General features: G+C 39.4%; 1 protein-coding gene across 3 annotated transcripts in view; it reads right to left on the bottom strand.

Moving 5' to 3' along the window:
* Positions 1 to 857: 857 nt before the first annotated feature.
* The window catches only part of NUBPL (NUBP iron-sulfur cluster assembly factor, mitochondrial), an 86,003-nt gene continuing 64,368 nt past the window's right edge, over positions 858 to 22,492 (bottom strand). For 2 of the 3 annotated variants that reach the window (XM_089523547.1, XM_089523548.1), the window contains exons 9-11: positions 13,408 to 13,528; positions 9,767 to 9,849; positions 858 to 1,008 (exon numbers count right to left, since the gene is read on the bottom strand). In XM_089523547.1, the coding sequence (XP_089379673.1) occupies positions 946 to 1,008; positions 9,767 to 9,849; positions 13,408 to 13,528 (267 nt within the window). In that variant the 3' untranslated portion in view covers positions 858 to 945. The remainder of the gene's footprint in view (positions 1,009 to 9,766; positions 9,850 to 13,407; positions 13,529 to 22,492) is intronic. The other variant, XM_089523549.1, reaches the window with a different exon arrangement.

Genomic DNA, 22,492 nt, shown 5'->3' with positions numbered 1-22,492 from the left:
ATGATTTTCAGATATTTGACAGCTACAAAACCCAGAAATTTCACTATATGTCATTACAGTGGAGCAGGGGTTGTACCCATACTAAATTAGATACTGAAATCTCATTGACAACTCAAATGCCTTGGTTTTAAATGAAACTGGTGTCATTTAATATAGTCTGGGTCCAACTCAAAGTGTTGACTCCAGCTGTTTCTGGGCGTAGGAACAATACCTGCATGAAATTCTATTCAGAATGTTATTACCAGCTGAAAAGGGAATGTGTTGTTTTTTGCTGATGTGCCTCCTCCTTTAATGTCTCCCAGTATCACCTCTCTCCATTTTCTATGGCATTTTCACCACTCTGGAGTAAATCTGATCGTGATATAGTCAACCGTGAGGGAAAGGGAAGAATCAGGAAAGATCAACACTTCTTCCATTCTATCAGAAGGTTCCCACAGATGGAAGAAGCCATTTTGTCTGATCTGATCCAACATGTTTAGCTTGAAGGCAGATACATAACAGAAACATGTGCTGGATTATTTTGGTATCCATCAGTTAAAAATGGTAAAAAACTAGAATAATCCTTTCTAAATAAACCTTCCTTGTTTAACTGTACTGAATGATGCACTGAAAATTTTGAGTTCAACAGACTAGTTGAACTAAGAACCACAGCTCAGTCATAAAACACAGGCCTTGCATACGGACGCTCCCAGGTTCAAATCCCTGCAGCTCCTGACATGGCTACGAAAGAGTCCTGTCTGAATCGTCTGACTGAGCATAAGGCAGCTTCCTATGTTCCAGTGTAGATGAAGGCAAAAACATGTAACTAAAATGATATGCAATCAAAATTTTATTCATTAAATACACATTTGAATGATTCCATAATTTAACATAATTTCATCTGTTACATGCTATGCCACACTTCAGACAGCAACATTTCTGTTAGAGTTCTTCAAAATGATGGCTTTAAGTTGGAGAATGTGGCAGCCTTTTCACAATTTCAGCAGCAATCTTCAAATAAGCTTGAGCCTGTAAAATATGTAAAAATCCCCGGCCCTGTTAAATTTCTAGACTAGAGTGAAACCATATAAATCACATAGGAACAGTTCGTATCCTGATTTTGTATCACCAGCTTTCATCCCTTGACCAAGCTGTTATGAGATGTTTAGAGATATTGTAGTTACACGGGAAAGAGTCAGCAGCACAATGGTAACAAATAACACAGTTTCTATTAAGTACAATCTCAGCCTGGAGAGGTGGTGAGAATAGATTTATATTATCTACAGGACAAGGGTCCAAGGAACAACAACTGAGAGTGGGTGAGGAGAGGGACAAAACAGTGGCATTGGAGTGAAATGGCATCATGGAGCTAAGAGTGACTAAACAGGACTAAATGAACAGCTATCATCAGGGTCGAATGAATGAAATAGGCAGAGGCCTGCAAAAGGTCACAGTCAAAGGAAACGGAACTGACAAGAAACTTCAAAAAGAGTTATGAATAGGAGAGACTGTTTGCTGTTCACAAGAACAGAGAAGTAAAATCAGTTAAGTCTCTGAAGGGAGGGTACTGTAGACCAGTGACACCATGAAACTGTGATGATGACTTAGATTCTACACATTAATTTGAACTAACCATTCAAAATGTTTCACAATTGATCTTCAGCATAAACTTAGTTCAATTTCTTAAACATTTCCCTTCTACAAGCAAAAGCTTTAAAAATGTAAGAAAAACCAGAGGTACCCACTACTAAGGTTTTGTGTATTTTGCAAATATCCTTCACAAAATGGCTTCTTGAAAATATTAGGAATAAATTTGTGATGTGTTCAGATAATTATTTATTTATTTTATATCCTGCCTTTCCCCCAACATGGGATTTCAAGGTGGCATTGTTATTGCTGTGCCTATAACGAGGTTTTCTGTGGCTGAGAGTGTGTGGCTTGCCCAAGGTCATCCTGTGGGTTTTCATGGCTGAGTGAAGAATTGAACCCTGATCATCAGCACCACTCTGATCATCACGGAAAAGTGGGATAGAAATAAATTATTATTATTGTTGTTGTTGTTGTTGTTGTTGTTGTAGTCCAATGGACTATATCATCTTGCTTAGCATCACTGCCAGGGGCCTAAGAAGACAGAGGCAGCAGGGGGCAGATTTCCCTCTTGCTGGCATGCTCTGTTTGTTGTGCTCAACCCATGTGCCACTCTGCCAGCCCCTCCACCCCCTGCCACTTACTGCATCCACCTCCTGCTGCCTCTGCTCTCTCAGGTCCCCAATTACGATGTTAAACTGAAGTCACCTAGAATTAGAGTACAGTGTGCCCACGTCATACGCAGGCACACCATATGCGGCTTTCAGCTTACGCTGAAGCCACGCACCACAAAAGGCAATGGTATGTGCACCTATGGTGCGTGCACCATACTTCACCACATGCAAAAGCCCCATTGTTTTCAATGGGGCTTGAGCATACATGGTATTTCCCTTATCTGGGGAGGGGTTCGGAAAGGATCCCCCGCGTAAGGAAAGGCCCCACTGTAGTAGAATGTTGGGGAAGAAGGAGGCACTTGCCAAATCAACAATTATCCAATGCCTCTTTGCCTTTATCCCAGTTTTCCTCCCTCCCCGCAATGATGCTAAAGCCAGCTAGAGTGAGGGGCAATGGGAAAGGGGGAGGCATTTGCAGAAGCAGTAACATCTAGCAGCCCTTTGCCTTCATTCCCACTTACCCCACACACTTCACACTAGATGCTGACTGAACATGATTGTTGGGGGCCTGAGAAGCCAGAGGAAACTGTGGGCAGATGCACCCCATAAGTAGTGGGGTGGCGGAGGGTCTGCCTGAGCAGTGAGGGAAAGCGAGCCAAAAGGCAAGGGAGTAGGCGGGTGAGTGGTGGGCAGAAGCTGCCTTGGTTGTAGAACATGTGCACCATGGGCTGCAGGGGAAGGATAAGGAGGATAAGCTGCTGCTATTGCCACCAGCCTTCTGCTGCAAAAATGTCCTTTAGTATCATTGTCTTTCTCTTCCTTCTCCTTAAGGGAAAAATAATAACACAAGCTCTCAGCAGCAGTGCTGTCACCCTAGGAGACAGAGGAGCTGAGAAAAGCTTGGAGACAGATGACCAGGGTTGGCTGGTTTAAGCCAGGTTGTTGTTTTATAAATGACTTTATAAAAAAAAACACTCCTGGTTTTTTTAAAATTCATTATTCATATTATTATTATTTTTTTAAAAAGTCTGGTGATTGTTACAGTCAGACCTCTGTACCCACAGATTCTTTACCCATGGAGTAAAGCATCTATGGCTTGAAAATGTTGCCCCCAAAATTCAAAGAAACCTTGATTTTGACATTTTATATAAGGACTGCCATTTTACTATCCATTGTGTTTAGTGGGACTTGAGCATTTTCCAACCATCTTACTGGAACAATGACTGTTTGAATTTAAACATTTTAACTTCAACAGTTTATTGGCAGTTGTTCACTGTTAGACTAGTAACCAGAGTCAGTTGCTTCTAACCACATTCTTTTATAGTGCAAAAAATGCCATTCAGAAACAAATTATTCAATTAAAACAAGCTCAACCAAAACAAACTGCTTTAAAAGTGCACTTTTAAAAGAATAATCATTATTGAACTTAATGGTCATAACATCTGAATTTCATTTTGCTACTTAATTTTCTGATTTAATCCTATATGGGGGGGGGGGAGAGTCTCCAATCCTGCTGGTGACAAGAGGTGCAGTGGAGGCACCCTGGGAGCAATGCAGAGGGCCTTAAACTATTTGTTGTTTTTCCATTTTCACAGGAATCCTGAACCCTAACCTCTGTGAAGGTTGAGGGCCAACAGCACAGTTTTAGATTTTAAAAACCACTACATGTTATTGTTAAGCCATGCCTTCCAAAAAAACATAAGATGCATGCACACTGGTCTACTCTGGTGCCACAACAAACTACCATTCGCAGAATTCACTGTATTGAGCCATGGCAGTTAAAGTGGGGTCCAACTGGATTATTTCGATTGTGCTGATGCAGCCATAGTCATCAATGTCACCCCACATACAAGTCTTCCTGCATAAACAAGCCAACTGACTTCTTTAAAGAAGTCCAGTATGCACCTCATATACAACTTTGTAAGCTTTCCTGAGAAGGATCTCTCCATCCCGTCCAATATTGATTTCTTCAATAGCCCTGTAGTGCATGCTCTATTAGCCTATTTTGTCTGCTGCATTGTGTCTTCAACACTGATGACTGACTATCTTCAGAAGGGCCAAACATTTAATGCAGAATACTACTCTAACTTGCTGTGTTGATTAAAGGGGGCACTGAAAGAAAAATGGTGAGGGAAAGTTGAAGAAAAGTGTGCTCTTTTTGCAGGACAATGCACCTACTGGCAAGACAATGGGTGTTTTGAAGAATTTGGGGTTTGAGTGCATAGACCATCCACCCTTCTCACCAGATCTTGCTCCATCTGACTATTTCCCGTTTCCAAACCTTAAAAAAAGTCTGAAGGAGTGGAAAAGGTGAATGATTCAGAAGTGACAGCAACAGCAGAGCACTATTTCAGTGACTAGACATTAGATTTTTTTTGAAAGGGTTAGAGAAACTTGAGAAACAGTGTGCCAATTTTGTCAAACTTCAGAGTGAATATGTAGAATAGCATGTAAGTTTCAAGGCTCTAGGTCATTCCCGTCTTGGTTGGGCTGAGACTTTTTCAGCATCCCCTCACATTAGCTAGTAGCTTAGCTATTGATAAACTACTATCTATGAACTTGTCCATTCAGGTATTTTAGAGCAGGTTATGGAGAGGTAAATAGTTCATTGGTAGAGCTAGGAAAGCAATAGGAAGGCAAATGAAATAATCTATCTGATTTGGGGAAAAGCAGCTTCATATGAAGAGTCCACTAATCTAACAGCTTTCCAATAACTAAATGCCACTACAACAGTCTCCTTCTTCTCATATTCATTCTACATGACAGCAAAGAAGCAGGCAGCATGTTAGCGGCTGTAACCTCATGGGTCTTCTCCTTCTGTCAGTTCTCCCCAAAAGGCCTCTTATTTGGCTTAAAGCTCCAACCAACTCCCCATCTGAGAAGGGTCGGTGAAAGGAATAAGCAGAGAAAGGACTGTTCGGCCTGAAAGCTGTTCATTGTTGATCACCTCAAGTTTTTGAGAAAAATAAGATCCTGGTGTATGAAAGAACTGACTGTTGACTTTTACTAAAGAATACCTTTTCCTAATTGCATCCTTCATTGACAGGCGGACAAGAAAACATCAAAAAGCTGCTGGCTTGGATTTCTTTATATAAACTTATCATGCACACATACTAAACCTTTTCTCCTTCTCATATTCTTTTTTAATGGGCCATTTATCTGATCCTAAAGCTGGAATCATCTGTTTGTACCATCATTACTAAGCAACACAAGAGGAACTGAAGTGAAACAAGAGCATTTTAATGGGGGAGAATGGAAAGGAGAAATTTACACTACTCATTTATCATTCAGAACAGTTTTCATATTAAAATGGTATGTGCCTGATTCAGAGATATTTTCCTTTCCTTTTGCTCTGGAGTTTCTAATGGGAATTGCCATGGCTCATCTTTCTGCAAAGCAAGGAGTGCATTTTCTCTGGCAAAGGAAAAATTTGACAGTTTAATGTTGACAATTTGCTGACCAATCATTTGGAGGCCAAAGGCCTGCTCTGCAGTGCAAAGAGAAACAAAACAGAGCAAACAGAAGGCAGAAACTCTCTCAATCTATAAACTACAAATGACAACCAAAAAGCTTGCCAGGCTCCTTTGGGGGCCTCAATTTCCTCAGAAACCAGGCACAAGTTTGTGTTGTTTTAAAACTTTACAGATTTATATGCTGAACAATCCTACCCCCCAGGTTTTAACTCTTGGTCATTTCCTTTGTTACAATTTCTGTTCCTGGAGACACTTGCAAAACGCAAGCAGAACAAAAATCACAAGAGTCAAAGTCCCCAAAAAAGCAGTTTTGTGAATGAATAAGGAAGTAATACATTTGGCTATAGCTTCATAGATTTCATAGATGTAGCTTTATAAGTATAGGACAGCTTAAAATTGCAAAACAGTTTGTCTTGTCAGTTGTATGAGAAATTCAAGCAATGAAACAGCAAAATATGTAGTTTTGTAATCCATTATTTGCATGCAGGTAACTACTAAATTTTCAAACAAATGGCATATCCATGAATCAAACATGAAATGTTATGCTGCTCAACACACAGTAAACCACCTTGGGTCCCAGCTTGGGAGAAACATGGCATATAAACAAACAAACTACCCTTAACCAAGGAGATGTTCACTGTACTCTCCATTTTATAAATGAATAATAAGGCGAACTGTCCCTTCAACTGGCACTTACTATATTTGAATTGTGAGAAGAACAACTAATTGTGAATGCAAAGATATAGCCGTGTTAGTCTGTGGAATCAGAATGTAGAGAGATCTTGTAGCACCTTTGAGACTAACTGCAAGAAGGAAGTTGACAGCATAAGCTTTTGTAGACTTCAGTCTACTTCCTCAGATGCATGTAGTAAAGAGGAAGCCAGGAACAGACATATATATGCCATTGGTATGTGAGGATGTCAATTCAAATTACAAATCCATTGTGTATGGAAATGAAGTTGCAGGTTCAGTTTTAACTATGGTCATTAGTGCACAAAGGCATTGGAAACTAGCCTTTGTGCATGGAGATGAACTGGAAGATCCAGTTTGGCAATAGGACTAGAATCATAGAATCATAGAGTTGGAAGAGACCGCACGGACTAGCCTGTGGTGAAAAGAATAGATGAACATAGAGGTCATGAGGATAGGGTCAGATAGTGTTGGCTTGTGTAGTGAGTCAGGAAACCTAGTTGAGAATGTTTCTGTTAAACTGGAGTGAGGAAATGCTACTGATTTCAGACTTGCAAGGGAATGATTAAAATCAATTATTAAAAATATCTTTCGAAAAAAGTAGGAAAAAGACTGGGATTTTTTTTAAAAAACAGTTCCAGAGGGTTATATACTGTAGCTGGCTACACCTTATCATATTGCCTTTTACTTTCATTTCTTTCCATCTTTAGATGAAATCACAGAGTTTCTATGACAGAGTTTCTTGGCAGGACTTATTCAGAGGAAATTTGCCATTACTTTTCTCTAAGGTTGAAAGAATGTGACTTGTTCAAGATGGTATGAGCTCATAACATCTGAAAGACCCTCTCTATCTTTGAGGCTATGTGCGTTTTAAGATATTTGGAAGATGGGTATATCTCAGTCTCACCGCTGCCACAGGGCTGTATGGTGAGGATACAGGAGACAGTGATCTTGGTCGGTGCTTGCAGGATATGGAACGTCCTCCCACTAAGGCTAGGTTAAACACTTCTCTGCTCTCTTTATACCAGTAGGATTTATTTAGACAGGCTTTTGGATGTTAAACAACTGTTGGAGAAGAGTCTTTCAATGGAGGTGAGTGTGCTTTTATCCTAGTTGCTTAAATTGTTTTTAATTTATGCTGTTTTAAATAGGATAATGTGAAGAAGGTGCTAGACAGACTTCAAGGCAACTAAATCACAGTTCAGAAAGACTATTCTGCTTTGGTCAGGCCCCACCTGGACTACTGTGTCCAGTTCTGGGCACCACAATTCAAAAAGGATGTTGAGAAGCTGGAGCGTGTCCAAAGGAGAGCAACTAAAATGGTGAAGAGTCTGGAAACCATGCCCTATGAGTAATGCCTTAGGGAGCTCGGTATGTTTAGCCTGGAGAAGAGAAGGTTAAGAGGTGATATGATAGCCCTGTTTAAATATTTGATAGGGTGTCATATTGAGAGAGCAAGGTTGTTTTCTGCTGCTCCAGAGAACAGGACCCAGAATAATGGATGCAAGCTACAGGAAAAGAAATTCCACCTCAACTTTAGGAGGAACTTCCTGACAGTAAGGGCTCTTCGACCGTGGAACACACTCTTCCCTCGGAGTGTAGTGGAGTCTCCTTCCTTGGAGGAGGCAAGATGGCCATCTGTCAGGTATGCTTTGATTGAGAGTGCCTGCATGACAGGGGGTTGGAATGGATGGCACTTGTGGTCTCTTCCAACTCTATGATTCTATGGCTGTGAGCGGGGGCTGCAGGTGATCAGAAAGTGTAAAAAGCAGGTGTATGTCTGAGGAGATACACACAGAGAGACAGAGTGAGAAGTGGAGTCGAGAGGTGGAATAGTCAGTGGGGAGTGAATGAGTATTGGTTGTCTGAACTGACTGAATAGCAATAGCAAGTCCATTTCTATACTGCTTATTAGTGCACTTAAGCAATCCCTAAGTGGTTTACAAAGTGTAAGCTAATTGCCCCCAACAATCTGGGTACTCATTTTACTGACCTCGGAAGGATGCAAGCCTGAGTCGAGTTTGAGCCCCTTTTGGTGGTATTGAACTCGCAACCTTGCGATTTGTGAGTGAGTGGCTGCAGTACAGGCATTTAACCACTGTGCCACCAGGGCTCCTGACTGAAGGGAGAGGTCTGACATAACTCCAGTTCAACAATATGTTTGGAACTAGAACTGGAACTTGTTAAACCATTTATTTTTCTATAGCATATAATAAAACACATTAATTCTCTTGTTATATTGTTAACTCTAATTCAAACTGTCTTCTTTCACTCTAAATCAAGGAGTGGCTGTAGAACAGAAAGCTACTACCCAGACACCCCAAATCAAAGGAGGGATTCTGAAGGGGAACTTGGACTAAGGTGAGAATGGCAAGTATCCAAGGCTAAGAACTGTGCAGTCAGTCTTGGAAATGCCAATATCACATATAGCTTCTCTTTAAAAAAACAAACCACCTCTATTATAGTTATTTTTAGCTGTTTTTTGTTGCAATCTGCGCTGTGAGCCACCTTGGGTCCCATATTGAGAGAAAGATGAGATATAAATTAAATAAATATTGGCAATTTTCAAAATTTTGCAAGACAGTTCCCTTGTTAAAAAAAATACACAGAAACTATCTATATAAATACTAATAATAATAATACCCTTTGCTTAGCCATGTGACTCAAAATGGCTTTTAAAAATTAAAATAGCGATGGATAAAATCTTATATCCTAAAAACATATATAACATGAAATATAATGAAACTATCATTGAAACTAAAATGCATTAGACTAAGTAAAACTGCAGAAGTGCATATGTTTGGCACATATTTGAAATTTATATATTATAAGAAGTAGTCCATGTGGAAACTGCAGACTGATGAAGAAATGGGACAAAAACACTAAGGTTGAAAAAATTATGAACAAAGCAAACCCCACCCTGGCAGATTCACCCATTCATATTTCCCATCCTATTTGGAAGTCTTTGAGATAATAAATTCATACTTGGATTGCACATATTAGAAATTCATTTTACTGCCAATGAGCAGGTTCAATAGTCTGTATATCTTTAATATTTATTTGTTTTGTTTTGTTTCTAGGCTGCTTTTCTCCCAGAAAGGGACCCAAAGTCAGTAAAACTGACCCTTCATTCACATACTTACCTGTCCACTACAAAATAATACACTGAATACTATTCAAGATCAAGCTGTTGAGTCTTATCTCAGATTTCTTTTACTTTCTTAGTATGCAGGTAATGTAACTAAATTGCTTTCAAATCATTGCTAAACAGTTATTAAACAGATATCTAGAAATAGATACCACATGTGATAAGCAAAGTGAAAAAGAACTGAGATTTGTCGAAATTCTGTTAGCAAAAAGACAAGGATTTGTAATCAATCCAATTCCTGACCACCTTCAACATAGCTATTACATTGAACTCACCACATTGCTCTGTGGCTGTGAAACTACAATAGGTTTGCCAGCATCAGATGTCTCTCTTATATGGACATGCAGTGGAACATCACCTGTATTAACAAAAGAAATTAACTCCAGGGCTCAGTATGATGTCCATGTTCCTTAATTCAACTAGCACTGATGTCATTTGAAAACAAATTTCATTAAAACAACTAGTATTTGAAATACAAGTTTTTCCAAAATTTTTACTATCTTTATACACTTCTTTCTTTAATAGATGGAACACTGTTTTGTGATCATCTACCAAAGCGGAGAGTCTCCTTTCTTGTTTGCTGAAAGCACGCAATAACTGGAACAAAAATTCATAGATGACCTATTTTGGATTACAAAAGGAAAGCACGTCAGATTTGAATGCATCATTAGGCATTCTTTTTTGCTTTTCAGCCCAATAGTCTCTACTCTACTTTGGAACCACAAGCTGGCTTTGCAGGGGTTTGTGTTACAGTGTTGAGCTTCGTGATCCTGTCATGCCAAATCTAAAGCCCAAAGCCCTACCGAATACAAGCAGTGCTTTCCATGCACATAAAAATCAGGTCCACAGTGGAGCGTTCCAGTTTGCCGTTTATTCATATACAGCATTATTTCTTCAGCACTACAGTTCATTCCCTACTGATTTCCAATATGGTAATATTCTAATCAATATTCAAATACATGTTTAAATATTTAATTGTCAAAATGAAAGGAAGTGTTATTGTTATTAGAGAACTACTGGTTTAATTAAGTGCTAGTTACATATTCAATTAATTTTCCCTCCCAACAGTTGACAATTGTATATTCTGCTTTTTTAATCAGTGGGGGATTCCCACAGAAATAAAGAAAAATTGGACATTAACATGTTTTTAATATACTGTATACAACTTTTTAAAAGAATTCAACCATTATACTGTGCAATGAGTAAAGTGTTGACTATAATATGCTGGGATAGTCTTTCCTTTTCTTTTCACTTCACTTCACTACTGAGTTATATAGTAGGGGTGGGGGAGATTTGGTCCTCTAGATGATTCAGACTGAAGTACCAGATAGCATGGCAATGATATTATGAGTTTATGGGAGTTATGGTCCACAATATGGGGGGCGGGTGGGTGGGTGTTCCATACTGCTATTATACAGGAAATGGTTTTAAGTCTCACTGATACGGTGTTGCACTGCAATTGTGACTATAGTCCTGATCACTATGTTGCCAGGAAATCAAGGTTAGACTGTAAAATTCTTCATTTTACGATGAAAGTACAGTGGTACCCCGGGTTACGAAAATAATTCGTTCCGCCGCCGCTTTCGTAACCCGAAAGGCTTTCGCAAGCCGAAAAGCCATAGGCGCTAATGGGGAAAAGCCGCGATTTGGTGCGAAATAGCGCCGAAAAGCACCAAAAGTTTTTTCGTAACCCGAAAAAACTTTCGTAACGCGGAACAGTTTTTTTAAATAAATTTTTTTCGTAACCCGGAAATTTCGTAAGGCGGCGCATTCGTATCCCGGGGTACCACTGTACTTACATTTAACTGTATATAAAAAGATGTTCTCTTGAGCTAACTAATTGTTCTGTAAAGCTTTATTTATGGGTATTACTAAAGCAAAATACAGCTACTATGATTGGGATTGTTTAGATGTGACCCACTGATGCTTCTTTATGTATCATCAATATTGTTTTCTTATCAGCTTTGGTAACACAAATGGTTGCTGGCATAGCCACATAAAATGTGGTATAGTAGTATCCTGGAACCTCAGAATTCTGCTTTCTTTCAAAGGAAACCCATACTTGGCTCACGGATACAAAGAAGGCTGTATCAGCTCCATCTCACTATTCAACAGTGATTAAACTTCTTCTTCACTCCTGGCCAATATTCTGGATCATGTAGGTCAGGCAAGAGCAAACTGCACCCCTCTATATGTCATTGGACTGCAACTCCTATCAACATCCAAAAGTGAAGAATGCTAGGAGTTGCAGTACCACAACACATGGTGGGGGCTGCATTTTGCTCATCCTTGTTTTATCTATGTCTTGTAATAGATAGGTGGAATATAAGGCTTCAGCTCCAAATGAGAAAAAAATATATAATGGCCATTCTGTGAAAGACTAACAACAATAATGATTTTAACCCCTCCCCCTCCCCCCCCCCCCCCGGCTAGTCAAAATGCTCTGGCATAAAAAAAAGTGAACACTTGAATAATTTTGCTTGTCTTTTATACTTTCACAAACTACAGGTAATACTAGGACTACATTCAGATCTCACATTCAGCATAGGTCATTCTTTGCTATTTATTTGCTTCCACATATATTGGTGCATGTCAGGACTACAATGGATCTCTTCTAATTGTGGGAAGTCTTGTCACTGGAGACTTCCTACTCGTGGTCAGTGCAACTCAAGGCTGAAACAAGGTTCCAGACTCTAAGCCTCATTATGCATCCAGCAGACAGCCAAGCTAACCCAACTGTGTACTTCTAATTATAGATTTCCTTGCTCTGCTAAGTCTGTCAGCCCCTGATGTATCTATGAAGAGTTTTGTGAAGTCAACTTCCTGAGCCTTAATGAATAATCTGCATGAACCAATGTAATTATAGCAGTGCATGAAAATATGTACCATTAGCAGGTATAATTATCTCATTTACCAGCTTAATTAAGGTATGTTATAGTTCATATCAACTTATAGTTAAAGCGTGGCAGGTTTAGGATGTAGAATGAACTACATCAATAACTGCTAGTTTCTTCAACAAGTTAAATTCTTAGCACTGCCCCAATGCTGCACGTCCCAACCACCACTATATTCTCCCTCTATCCGCCCCAGCACAGCTGAAGAACCTAGACGGGTGTTTCTCATACAGCCAACAACTCCTGTCTGCTTGTTCACCTGTGAGGTGAACACAGATGTTGACAAACTATTCTTTTGAACTGCAACTCCCAGAATTCTCCAACTAGCATTGCCAAGTTGAATAGGGAGAAGGTTCTGTGAATGGAGAACTTTTCAAGGTTTCGTCATTCTTCCGTTTTCTTAAGGGTATCAGGAGGGCTGACCAGATGAGAAGTAGAAGTTATACATATTGAGATATAGATAAGGTAAAAATTGTTACTATGCTAAATATATAAAGCCATATACTGTCTACATCTACTTTTAAAATTGTAGTAATATAATACAGTTGTGGTCTTCCATTTTCGCAGGAGAAACGTTCCAGACTCCCCCACGCGAAAATGGAGGCTCACTGGGCGTGCACGCCATTGCAAGTAGCCGAGGTTGCCCCTCCACATACATTCAAGGGCACGAATCTCAGATCAGTGCATTAGGAGGGGCGACTGTACATTTAGATACAGTAAAATGTCAGCTATTGAAATGGGAGTGCAAAATATTATCCCCTGCATTTGGAAACATATGTAACGGAAATCAGGAGATGTAAAATATCAGGCTCAAATAAATATATTTGAGTACAACTCTGTATGCATCATAGTTGCATGAACACAATGTGAGATACCATAACTCAGACATTTAACTACCTAGATTTAGGGGTCTGACATCTGTTTATTTTAATGGGACTAAAAAGCAAATAACCAATTCAGAAAAAAGTGAGATATAATCCTATCTTATCAAAATAAAGATTTTAAAATTTCTGTTTTCTTACCCAAAATATCCAGACCAAGATCACTGGCCAGGTTTTTCACGCCATCAGCTCCAAAAATATGGGTTTCATGTTTGCATTTAGGACACTGGAAAATGCTCATGTTTTGAACAAGCCCTAAAACCTGGCAATTACAAAAACATATAAAAGTGTGAAATATGCTATTCCATATGAAATAAAAGGTCCATTTCCTCCAGCAAGACAAAGTCACAGAAATAAACCCACCACCCAGAAAGAAAAAAAGCTTGAGTCCCTATTCTAAATTCTTATGGCTCCATTTCATAATTTATCAATCAGTCAAACAGTTTATTTATATCCTGTCTTTTGCCCAAAAGTGGGGGATGGTGGGTTACAGAATAAAAAGAAATACAAGTAAAACCACAATTAGCTAAACATATATAAAAAGGTTAAGAATAAAATAATATACAACTGTCTATAGAACCAAAACCATATAAAATATTAATGTAAATACACAGGTTAAAAACAGCACAGTATTAAAGCAGGAAATTCTTCATTCAAAATATTCCATTTCCAAATGCCTGCTGGTATAGAAATGTCCTCATGATTAAAGGTCAGGAAAGAGGGAGCTAACATAGTTTCATTGGAAAGTGAGTTCCAGAGACAACGAGCAGCCATAGAGTAAACCATCTCATGTTCCTCCCAAATGTCCCTCTGAAGTTGGTAGAACTGAGGAAAGTGCTTCTCCCAAAGATCTTAGAAACCAGGCATGCTAATATAGTCAGATATAGACTTTCAGACAGTCTGGAGCAGAACTGTACAGAGCACAGTCATCATTCTGAATAATGCTCAGAAACTTAGTGGCAGCCAGTGGAGCTGGTGTAACCATTAACAGATGAATGAAGCATGCTATATTGCAATTATATATATTGCAATTATAATTTTTGCATGCATGCTCATGTGCACATGCACACACACATTCCTTGACCAGTAAGAGGTTTCCAGGCAGGTTCAGTTTCTTGAAAGAGTTCTGGTGTTTATAAATTTACCATATATAGATTGAGCAGGCTGAAATAAAAATACCAGGTGGTGCCAGCTCAAAAGCATTGCACACTCAAAAGTAACAGGATCAGCACAGAACTTTGAGCTTTAATAAGTTAGACCTATTCTCTCTCTCAATTTGTCAAATCTCTCTCTAATTGCCAATTTGTTGGGTCTTTCAACCCACACTTCAAACTCATAGTTGGCAAACAAGTTTCACCACATATTCCCACACTGAAGAGAAATGTGATCTGACCAGGTCTTGATGTGCAATACTATCTACATCTACCTAGAAGTATGTCCCTCTGTGTTACATACAAGTATGCACATTTAGGATTGCCTCGTCAGAAGTGATCTGGTGCCTTGACTGCCATTCAGTTTAAATTCCTTAGCAGCCAAGTCACACCACTGCTAAAGGAAATCTTTGAAAAGCATGGCCCTTAATAAAATCTTTGTCCTTAAAGAATATATGTCATTGGCTATTTACAGGAAATGTAGGGGAAGAGAATTAACCATGATTTTCTATTCTCTCTGAACAGCAAAGGCACACTTAAAGATCAAATAACTGGAATCATTACGTATGGCATAAAGTGACAAACTTTTGAAGAAAAATCTAATGAGCCTGTGTTAGATGTAGCCTTTTAAATTCTAAATGGATTGAGTTAATTTAGAGAACCTGTCAGAAAAGTCAGCTGGACTGCACACAACACTGATTCTTCCTCTCCTAATGAACTATGTTTTATTGAACACTCAAACCTTGTACTGCACAATTCAGTCTCCATTCCTTCAAGAAAAGCAAAGTACAGTATTCAAAACAACCGTCTTAGGCTTTATATGAAACCTAGTTACTAAGAAATACTAAGTTTACATGGATTTTTACTCATTACTTATGCTCACTGCAACAGCTAAATGGAATTAGAAGAGACCTTCTCTCCTGAACATGCAATGAACAAAAAACAAAGAAACAAAACCTTCCACCAAGCCAGATAGCAGGTGCTCTGATAAACTGGTGGGTACTCTGATGATGGCCCACTGCCATTAATCCTGTTCTTCTACAACACCCTTGGGAGAAATGGCAGGTACTACAATGGCACAGCTGGTTCAATGGCAACTCAGTAAAAGTTAAGGTATAGTAGCGAAGCTACTTGGGATGACAAGACTCACAAGACAGAAGGAGTATTGCTTTGGGGCCGCTTCTCGGCCTGGCTGCAGCTGATTGCAGATAATTTAACATTTTAAATACCGACTTTGCATTCACATTTTTGGTATCCGCCAGGGCCTTCCAGGAACAAAACTTCCATGGATACCAAGGGCCCAGTGTATTGACATCACATCTGTGATTAGCTGCCTCTTTACATCCTTTTCCTCTTGTATGTAAAATGATGGTCCACATCATCAGAGGATTAGTAATCCTGACATGTTTTCTTTTTTAAAAAGGCAGAACTCTGGTGCCCAGCAAAGTCAGATTTGCAAGTCCAGTTTTAGTTTGGCATTTTCCTGGTATGGAGTAAATGCTGATTCCTGCTGCATCACTCTAAACAATCTCTGTCCACAATCACGGCGTACTCAGCTGTATGTTTCAAGATCCAGTCTTGAAACATAGCTTTTATTCAACTATAGTTCATTATCATCATTATTAGCATGCATTTAGACAAAATAATGTTGCGTATTAAAATGATAAAGAACCTACCGGTATATGTGTCCAAAAAAAAGAGATGCCCCCCTTTATAATATTATATCCAAGAAAGCATATGAACAGGCTCCAATACTCTGTAAAGTAAAACAATTTTGCAATGTGCTGCTTTCTCTATACTGAAACATGGATTTTAATATCTGTAATTCTGTCACCAAGCAACTATTTGTCTTGACCTTTTAACGACTGACTCTGGAGTACTTTCTCATTTTGTATGTTTTCATTTTCTAAACAAATTCTCAACATATTCCACCTTTTTTTCCCCCAAAGTGCATATTTATGTCAATTCTCTGTGCTCTGTTGTTCTCACAGTAATCACAAAGAAAAATCTTTGGGGATTTTTAGATAAAGAACTAGCAGAAGCTCCCACGCCACATGGCTTAGGAACCCCCTAGCCCTGACTCCCCATCCTGTCATTCTCTCTTTCCTTCTTCCATCTCTATTTTTCCCCATCCTCTATTCTTTCTCGCTGTTTTTCTCTTCTTCATTAGGATTGTTTGTTTAACTTTCATTCTACTTACTTCCCTCTTCATCTCTTTACCAGAGAGGAGGAATCTCTCTCTCTTTCAGAATTTGCAGGCCACATGTTCTTTTCCCCACCATACCTTTGGCCCATGTGAAGCTACTATGGAAGAATTGTCAAGTGCGTGTGTCAGGTGCTTAGGGACATCTGTCAGTGATTGATTGATTGATTGATCAGCTTTTAAAACCAGATATCCCCAGGGTCCATGCTATTAGGGTTCCCTTAGTGTGCATGCCAAAGTTCAGGTATCTAGGTTTTATAGTCTTGAAACTATGGTGAAATACACACTTGCATACCCTTATTTATGGAGATATGCAGCCCACCTTCCCAAATGCATACAGGCAGAACATATAAGCTTTAAAATACACATACACACACATACATTAACGCCAGGGGTAGGGGTGATAACTATTGGTGTTCTGATTATGAAAATGTTTTCAGGTTCCTTCCAAAATATGCATACTGACAGTATTAGATATTTATCAAATAATTTTTAAAGATATCAACCATCAAGTATCAAAGGATATAAATGCCAACTATCAGCAATAATGACAAATGTCCAGCCACAGTAAACACTATTAAATAAATAGTAAAAAGTATTAGTACCTGGATGGGAAAATGCCAACAAATACCAGGTTGCTGTAGGCTATCTGTCAGAGGAAGGAACTGGCAAAATTATCTCTGAATAAGAAAACCCTATGAAATTGTTGAGTTTGCCATTAGTCAGCAAATGACTTGAAGGTACATACACACAAACACAAATAGTGTTTCCTGTCAACTATAAGGAGGAGACATTAGCTCAATACATAAGCTTTGGAAATAAACAGCCTCAGCTTCATTTCTTGGCATCTCCAGTTAGGGCTGGATAAGACACCACTGCAAAATGTTAATCATCTACTGCCTACACTGAACCAAGTGACTGGGCTTAATATTCTGGTACATTCTCACTGAATGTACCAGAATATTTACTCTTTTATATTTGTTGTTTTTATGTACAGTGCTGTGCAAATCTACAGCACTATATAATAATAATAATAATAATAATAATAATAATGTCAATTTGTTTCCAATTCCTATAGAGATGTATGGATATTTGAGGACTTTGTTCTTGCAAAGTCTGCTCCTTCAGGACTAATGTGTAGATTAAATGAACTTATCCCTTGGATCTTGTACTTTTCAGATGTAGTTCTTGGCTCAAAAACATACCAACCCGCATACAAAAATGTGTATTTTAGGCTAAAGCACATTTAGAAATGTCTATTTTGTGAGAAAGTATGTTGAAATACTTGTTTGAATATAAAAATATGGAATTAACATGGAAACCTAATAAAACAGATTCATGAAGACTGCCAAGAACCAGATAGTGACTGATCTGCTATTCCTATATTGTATCTTCTGAACTGTACAATACATCCTCCTAGCCACAATGACACCTCTCTGATTTCCTATCTTGCAATTAAGACATGCTTCAGGTATCCATCTTTGAAGGAAATTCAGTCACTATAAAAAGCAGATCTTTTTTATTGGCGTTCTTGTTAGCATACCCTACACACACACCTCACACTAGTGTTAGACAAGTTATGGAGAGGTCACAATGGCCATTGGAAACTAGGTGAGGGGTCATACTGACCTGAAGACATGTACTAAACTAAACTAAAAGTTAAATGGGTTTGCTACTTACCACATATCTTCCTAAAACAGAGACTAAGCAAGTGCCATCACAAAGCAGTTAACGACCATACCTACACGTCATCCCAGGCTGTGTCCCTATTCACCTTTCCTGTCAAGCTATCCAGGTGTTGTCTCAAATCCTATCAAAGTTTTGACACTCTAGTGTTAAAGACATCAGCCATTCCGGAGCCCTTTTCTCAATTCCATGGGAAACCCATTGAGGCTTTGTTACACCATCAAGCACCCCTCAAGGCTATTAAATTGTATATAAATATCAGCCCCAGCTCTAGCCTCATGTGCTCACAGTTTGCTCATGGACCATGTGTTCACATAAGATTTCTCTCACTTATTGTGTCACCCTCAGACACTGTCTGAGCTACTCACCATCTTCTGTGGACCCCTATCTTCAGGACTGGTGATTATCACCCCATCTAATTTCTGATTTCTCGCTATGCAACCTCTACACTTATATTTTTGTTAGCCTTGTATGATTCTTAAAGTTTTTGAGATTGATTTTATGTGTTTGCAAGCACAATTATAAAACTCTCTTATTCCTTAATACTGGAATTATGAAGGAGTGAGTACTGGTATACATAGGTGGAAAAAACCCCATAGTTACCAACTTCTTTCAGGCCTCCATTGAGCTAATAATTCCCCCAAGAGTCTAAGGAGACACTGACACTGCTGGTGGGGACCACATGTCCCCCTCACCACCACCTTTACAGTAACATTCTCCAGGATTGTGGAACACTGTTCAGTGGAGAATACTTGGATGTACTTTAGTAAGGGATGTAAAACCTATCTTTTCAGAAAATCTTTGAAGGCTGAAGGGTCTTGAATGGACATTTATTTTGCTGCTTTACAGTTTTATGTTTAACATATTGTGATTCGCCTTGAGCAAGAACCTCAAAATGAGAGACCCCTCCCCAAAACTAGTCTTGGAAAGCTGAGATTCCCACCCCCACCCCATTATCTGGCATAATTGGACCATTGAGGCTCCTACTGTATGTAGTTAAGCCTCCTCAAAAATTAACAAGCATACGTGTACTAAATGATGGAGTACTAAGAAAAACTAAAGCAGCTATTATTTTTGAGCCCACTCAGGAATAATAAAGGCTCCCTATAATCTATTCCATGCATACTCATTGGTACTAAGCTACACTTAACACATGGGGAGCGCTTATAAGTATACACTGTGCTTGTAAGAATCTTTGTATTTAGAGATGTCTGGATTATAATGGATGGGGGAAATAATTTCCCCATCCTACAAGTACCTGCACATAAGCACAATTAATAGCAATCTGCTTGCCAATATTCAGTCCTGCTCCAACTTTAAAAAAGTTCTGGAGTCCCTCGCCTTGAGCATTAAAAAAAAGAAGTATTTTACACAAGGCAGCCCTGGAAAATGATTTGTTAAGTGTTGCAAAATTATTTATTTAGTTGGGATAATCTGTTATTAGCTACATTATGAGTTTTGAACATTCATATAATTATGAAATTTTAAAATCATTGTAGCTGGGAGAGTATTTTTAGTGAATAAGTACCTTAGCATGTAGTTTTAAGGTGCAATTTGCTTTTCATCACCTGGAGTCTTCTTTTATAAACAAGGTCTGATGGGATATTCAAAGTTCACATTATGAAATATCAAATGCTGAAATCATATGTCAATAAACATTTTATATCATATAAATGACTATGAATATAAAAATGCATGGTGGACCTCTCACAGAACTATTTTGCAGAAGATTTAAGCTCAGAACTCCACAGTGATGCTTATTACATCATCAGTCTAAGCACCAACTGTCAAGACAACTGAACTTATCAGCATAGCTACTCTTTAATCACTATTGCAGGTGCCATGGTTTAATAAGCACCATTTCTTCAAGAGAACCCTTTATAGAGATGATTGATGGCATTTATAATGATGCCTAATAATACATCTGATGAAGAATAATTATTTCTTTTAGTTAGGGTTAGGGAAAGAATAACAGTTAACTATGCTTTGCCATTAGGGCTCTGCTGCATGTTCTGCTCTTGCAATTTGTGTCAAATTGTAGTATGTAGTAGCTCTCAGATGGTTGGAAACATACCCTAAATTCCCTACATGTTAACTCTTTTAGCTCCCAATCTCATTCATTCTTCCTTATTGTCCAAACTGGTGCTAATTCAGTACTACTTTTTGCCTTATAATTGGTATTGCCACATTACCAAGATGCATAGATATATAGTAAATGGACTGATGCCTTGACACTATATAAAATGAGTGGGTAGCTGTAGAGGACCCAAGGACCACCACCCTCCAACTTCCCTGGGCTACACCAGCCCTTTCTGACAAAACTGGAAATCACCATTTGTCGACTTCCAATTTTCATAAAATGTTTTATCTGGCCACAAGAAGGGTAGAGATCCCTTGTGCCTTGCTTTACTCCATACCTGGACGCTTCAGATGCAGGGTTCTCATTTCAAGGTGCATTTTTTATTAAGGAGATTGAGAGGGTTGGGGAACTGGATAAATGATCAAAGGGTTGTGTGCTACAGAGCCAGATTTAACTACTAATGACATCACTGAGGGTAAACAAAACTAAGAGTAAAGAAAGGACTTCTCGGATTGGCCAACATATCTGAGACTTTTACAGAAATTATTGAAAGTTCACTGGGTAAGAGGAATCCTTGGAATCCTCATTAATTTATAATTTTTCTACCTATATCTTGACATACTTTCATCTCTAAAAGAAACCAGGAAAGAAACCAAACCTGTAGTGTGCTTATTCCTGCAACTAACTTGATACACAATGGCCCCATACAGACAGGCCAAAATAAAGCTGCTTTGGGTCACTTTGGAGCAGGGGCAGGCAACCTTTTTGAGCCGGGGGCCGGGTTGCTGTCCCTCGGACAACTGGGGGGGCGAAGCAGTGGGGTGGAGCTTCCACCCTCTGGGGGCGGGGCCATGTGCTGGGGGTGGAGCTTCCACCCTCCAGGGGCGGGGCCGCATGCTCCGCCCCCGGAGTGATAATAATAATAACACTAACAGTTACTAGCATGGAAACTACTAAAATGCAATTCAGAATAGAAGGGAGAAAGCATGCACCACTGTCTCAACCCAGAAAAGCACAAGGAGCTGAGAGTAGTTTTTGCAAAGAGAACACCAAGGGCAAGTAAATAATAATAATACTAACAAGTTACTAGCATGGAAACTACTAAAATGCAATTCAGAATAGAAGGGAGAAAGCATGCACCACTGTCTCAACCCAGAAAAGCACAAAGAGCTGAGAGTAGTTTTTGCAAAGAGAACACCAAGGGCAAGTAAATAATAATAATACTAACAAGTTACTAGCATGGAAACTACTAAAATGTAATTCAGAATAGAAGGCTAACCCCCTCCCCTAATGAATCAACCAACCTCTCTCTGGCTTGCTCTTGCTCTTGCTGGCCGGCTGGCTCCTCCTTCTTCCTCCTCCTCCTTTCCCTGCTCTTCTATTCATAGGGAGGAGGAGGAGGAGGGCAGAGGGCAAGGTGGAGCCCGATGCAGGCCCACTGCAGCCCCTGGAGCCCTGTTGGAGTGCTCCAGGGGCTGCACCGGGCCTCCTAGATGGGCGCTGCCATTTTGTTTTTCAAAATGGCGGCCGAAGTCTCGCATGACCTTTGCCATCCTGAGGTCACGCGAGACTTCGGCCACCATTTTGAAAAACAAAATGGCGGCCGGAGCGGCGCGGAAATGGGGGAAATTGGCAGCAGGACTGCGCAGGGGCCGGCGGGAAGGCCTTGGCGGGCCGGATCCGGCCTGCGGGCCGCAGGTTGCCGACCCCTGCTTTGGAGGTATGCAGTTTACATGATGCGTGTGTCCTAAGAGTATGGAAACTGCTCCAAAGCTATGCTCCAGTCCTAAGGACTGGAGCATGGCTTTGGCGCGGCTTCTGGACTCTTAGGATGCATGCATCATTTAAACAGCATACCTCCAAAGTGACCCGAAGCAGCTTTATTTTGGCCTGTCTGGACAGGCCTTATGAATATCCGAAAAGTCCCATTAACTTTCAGCCTGTGCCATTTTATAACAAGAGTTTTGTTTTGTTCTCAGGAACTTTCTGCCCCAAATACCAGATACAATTAATAACTCCACATAAAAATGCAGAAGATGAACAGCTAATTTAAATATAAACAGCTAAAGATAAACAGCTAATTTAAAGATAATTATGGAGTTATAT

Source organism: Sceloporus occidentalis, unplaced genomic scaffold, assembly GCF_023333645.1.
Source record: "Sceloporus occidentalis isolate IW3139 unplaced genomic scaffold, rSceOcc1.0.p SCAF_4, whole genome shotgun sequence".
Lineage (NCBI taxonomy): Eukaryota > Metazoa > Chordata > Lepidosauria > Squamata > Phrynosomatidae > Sceloporus > Sceloporus occidentalis.
The sequence above is the reverse complement of the archived record's forward strand: the minus strand, read 5'-3'. Positions and strand labels throughout refer to the sequence as shown.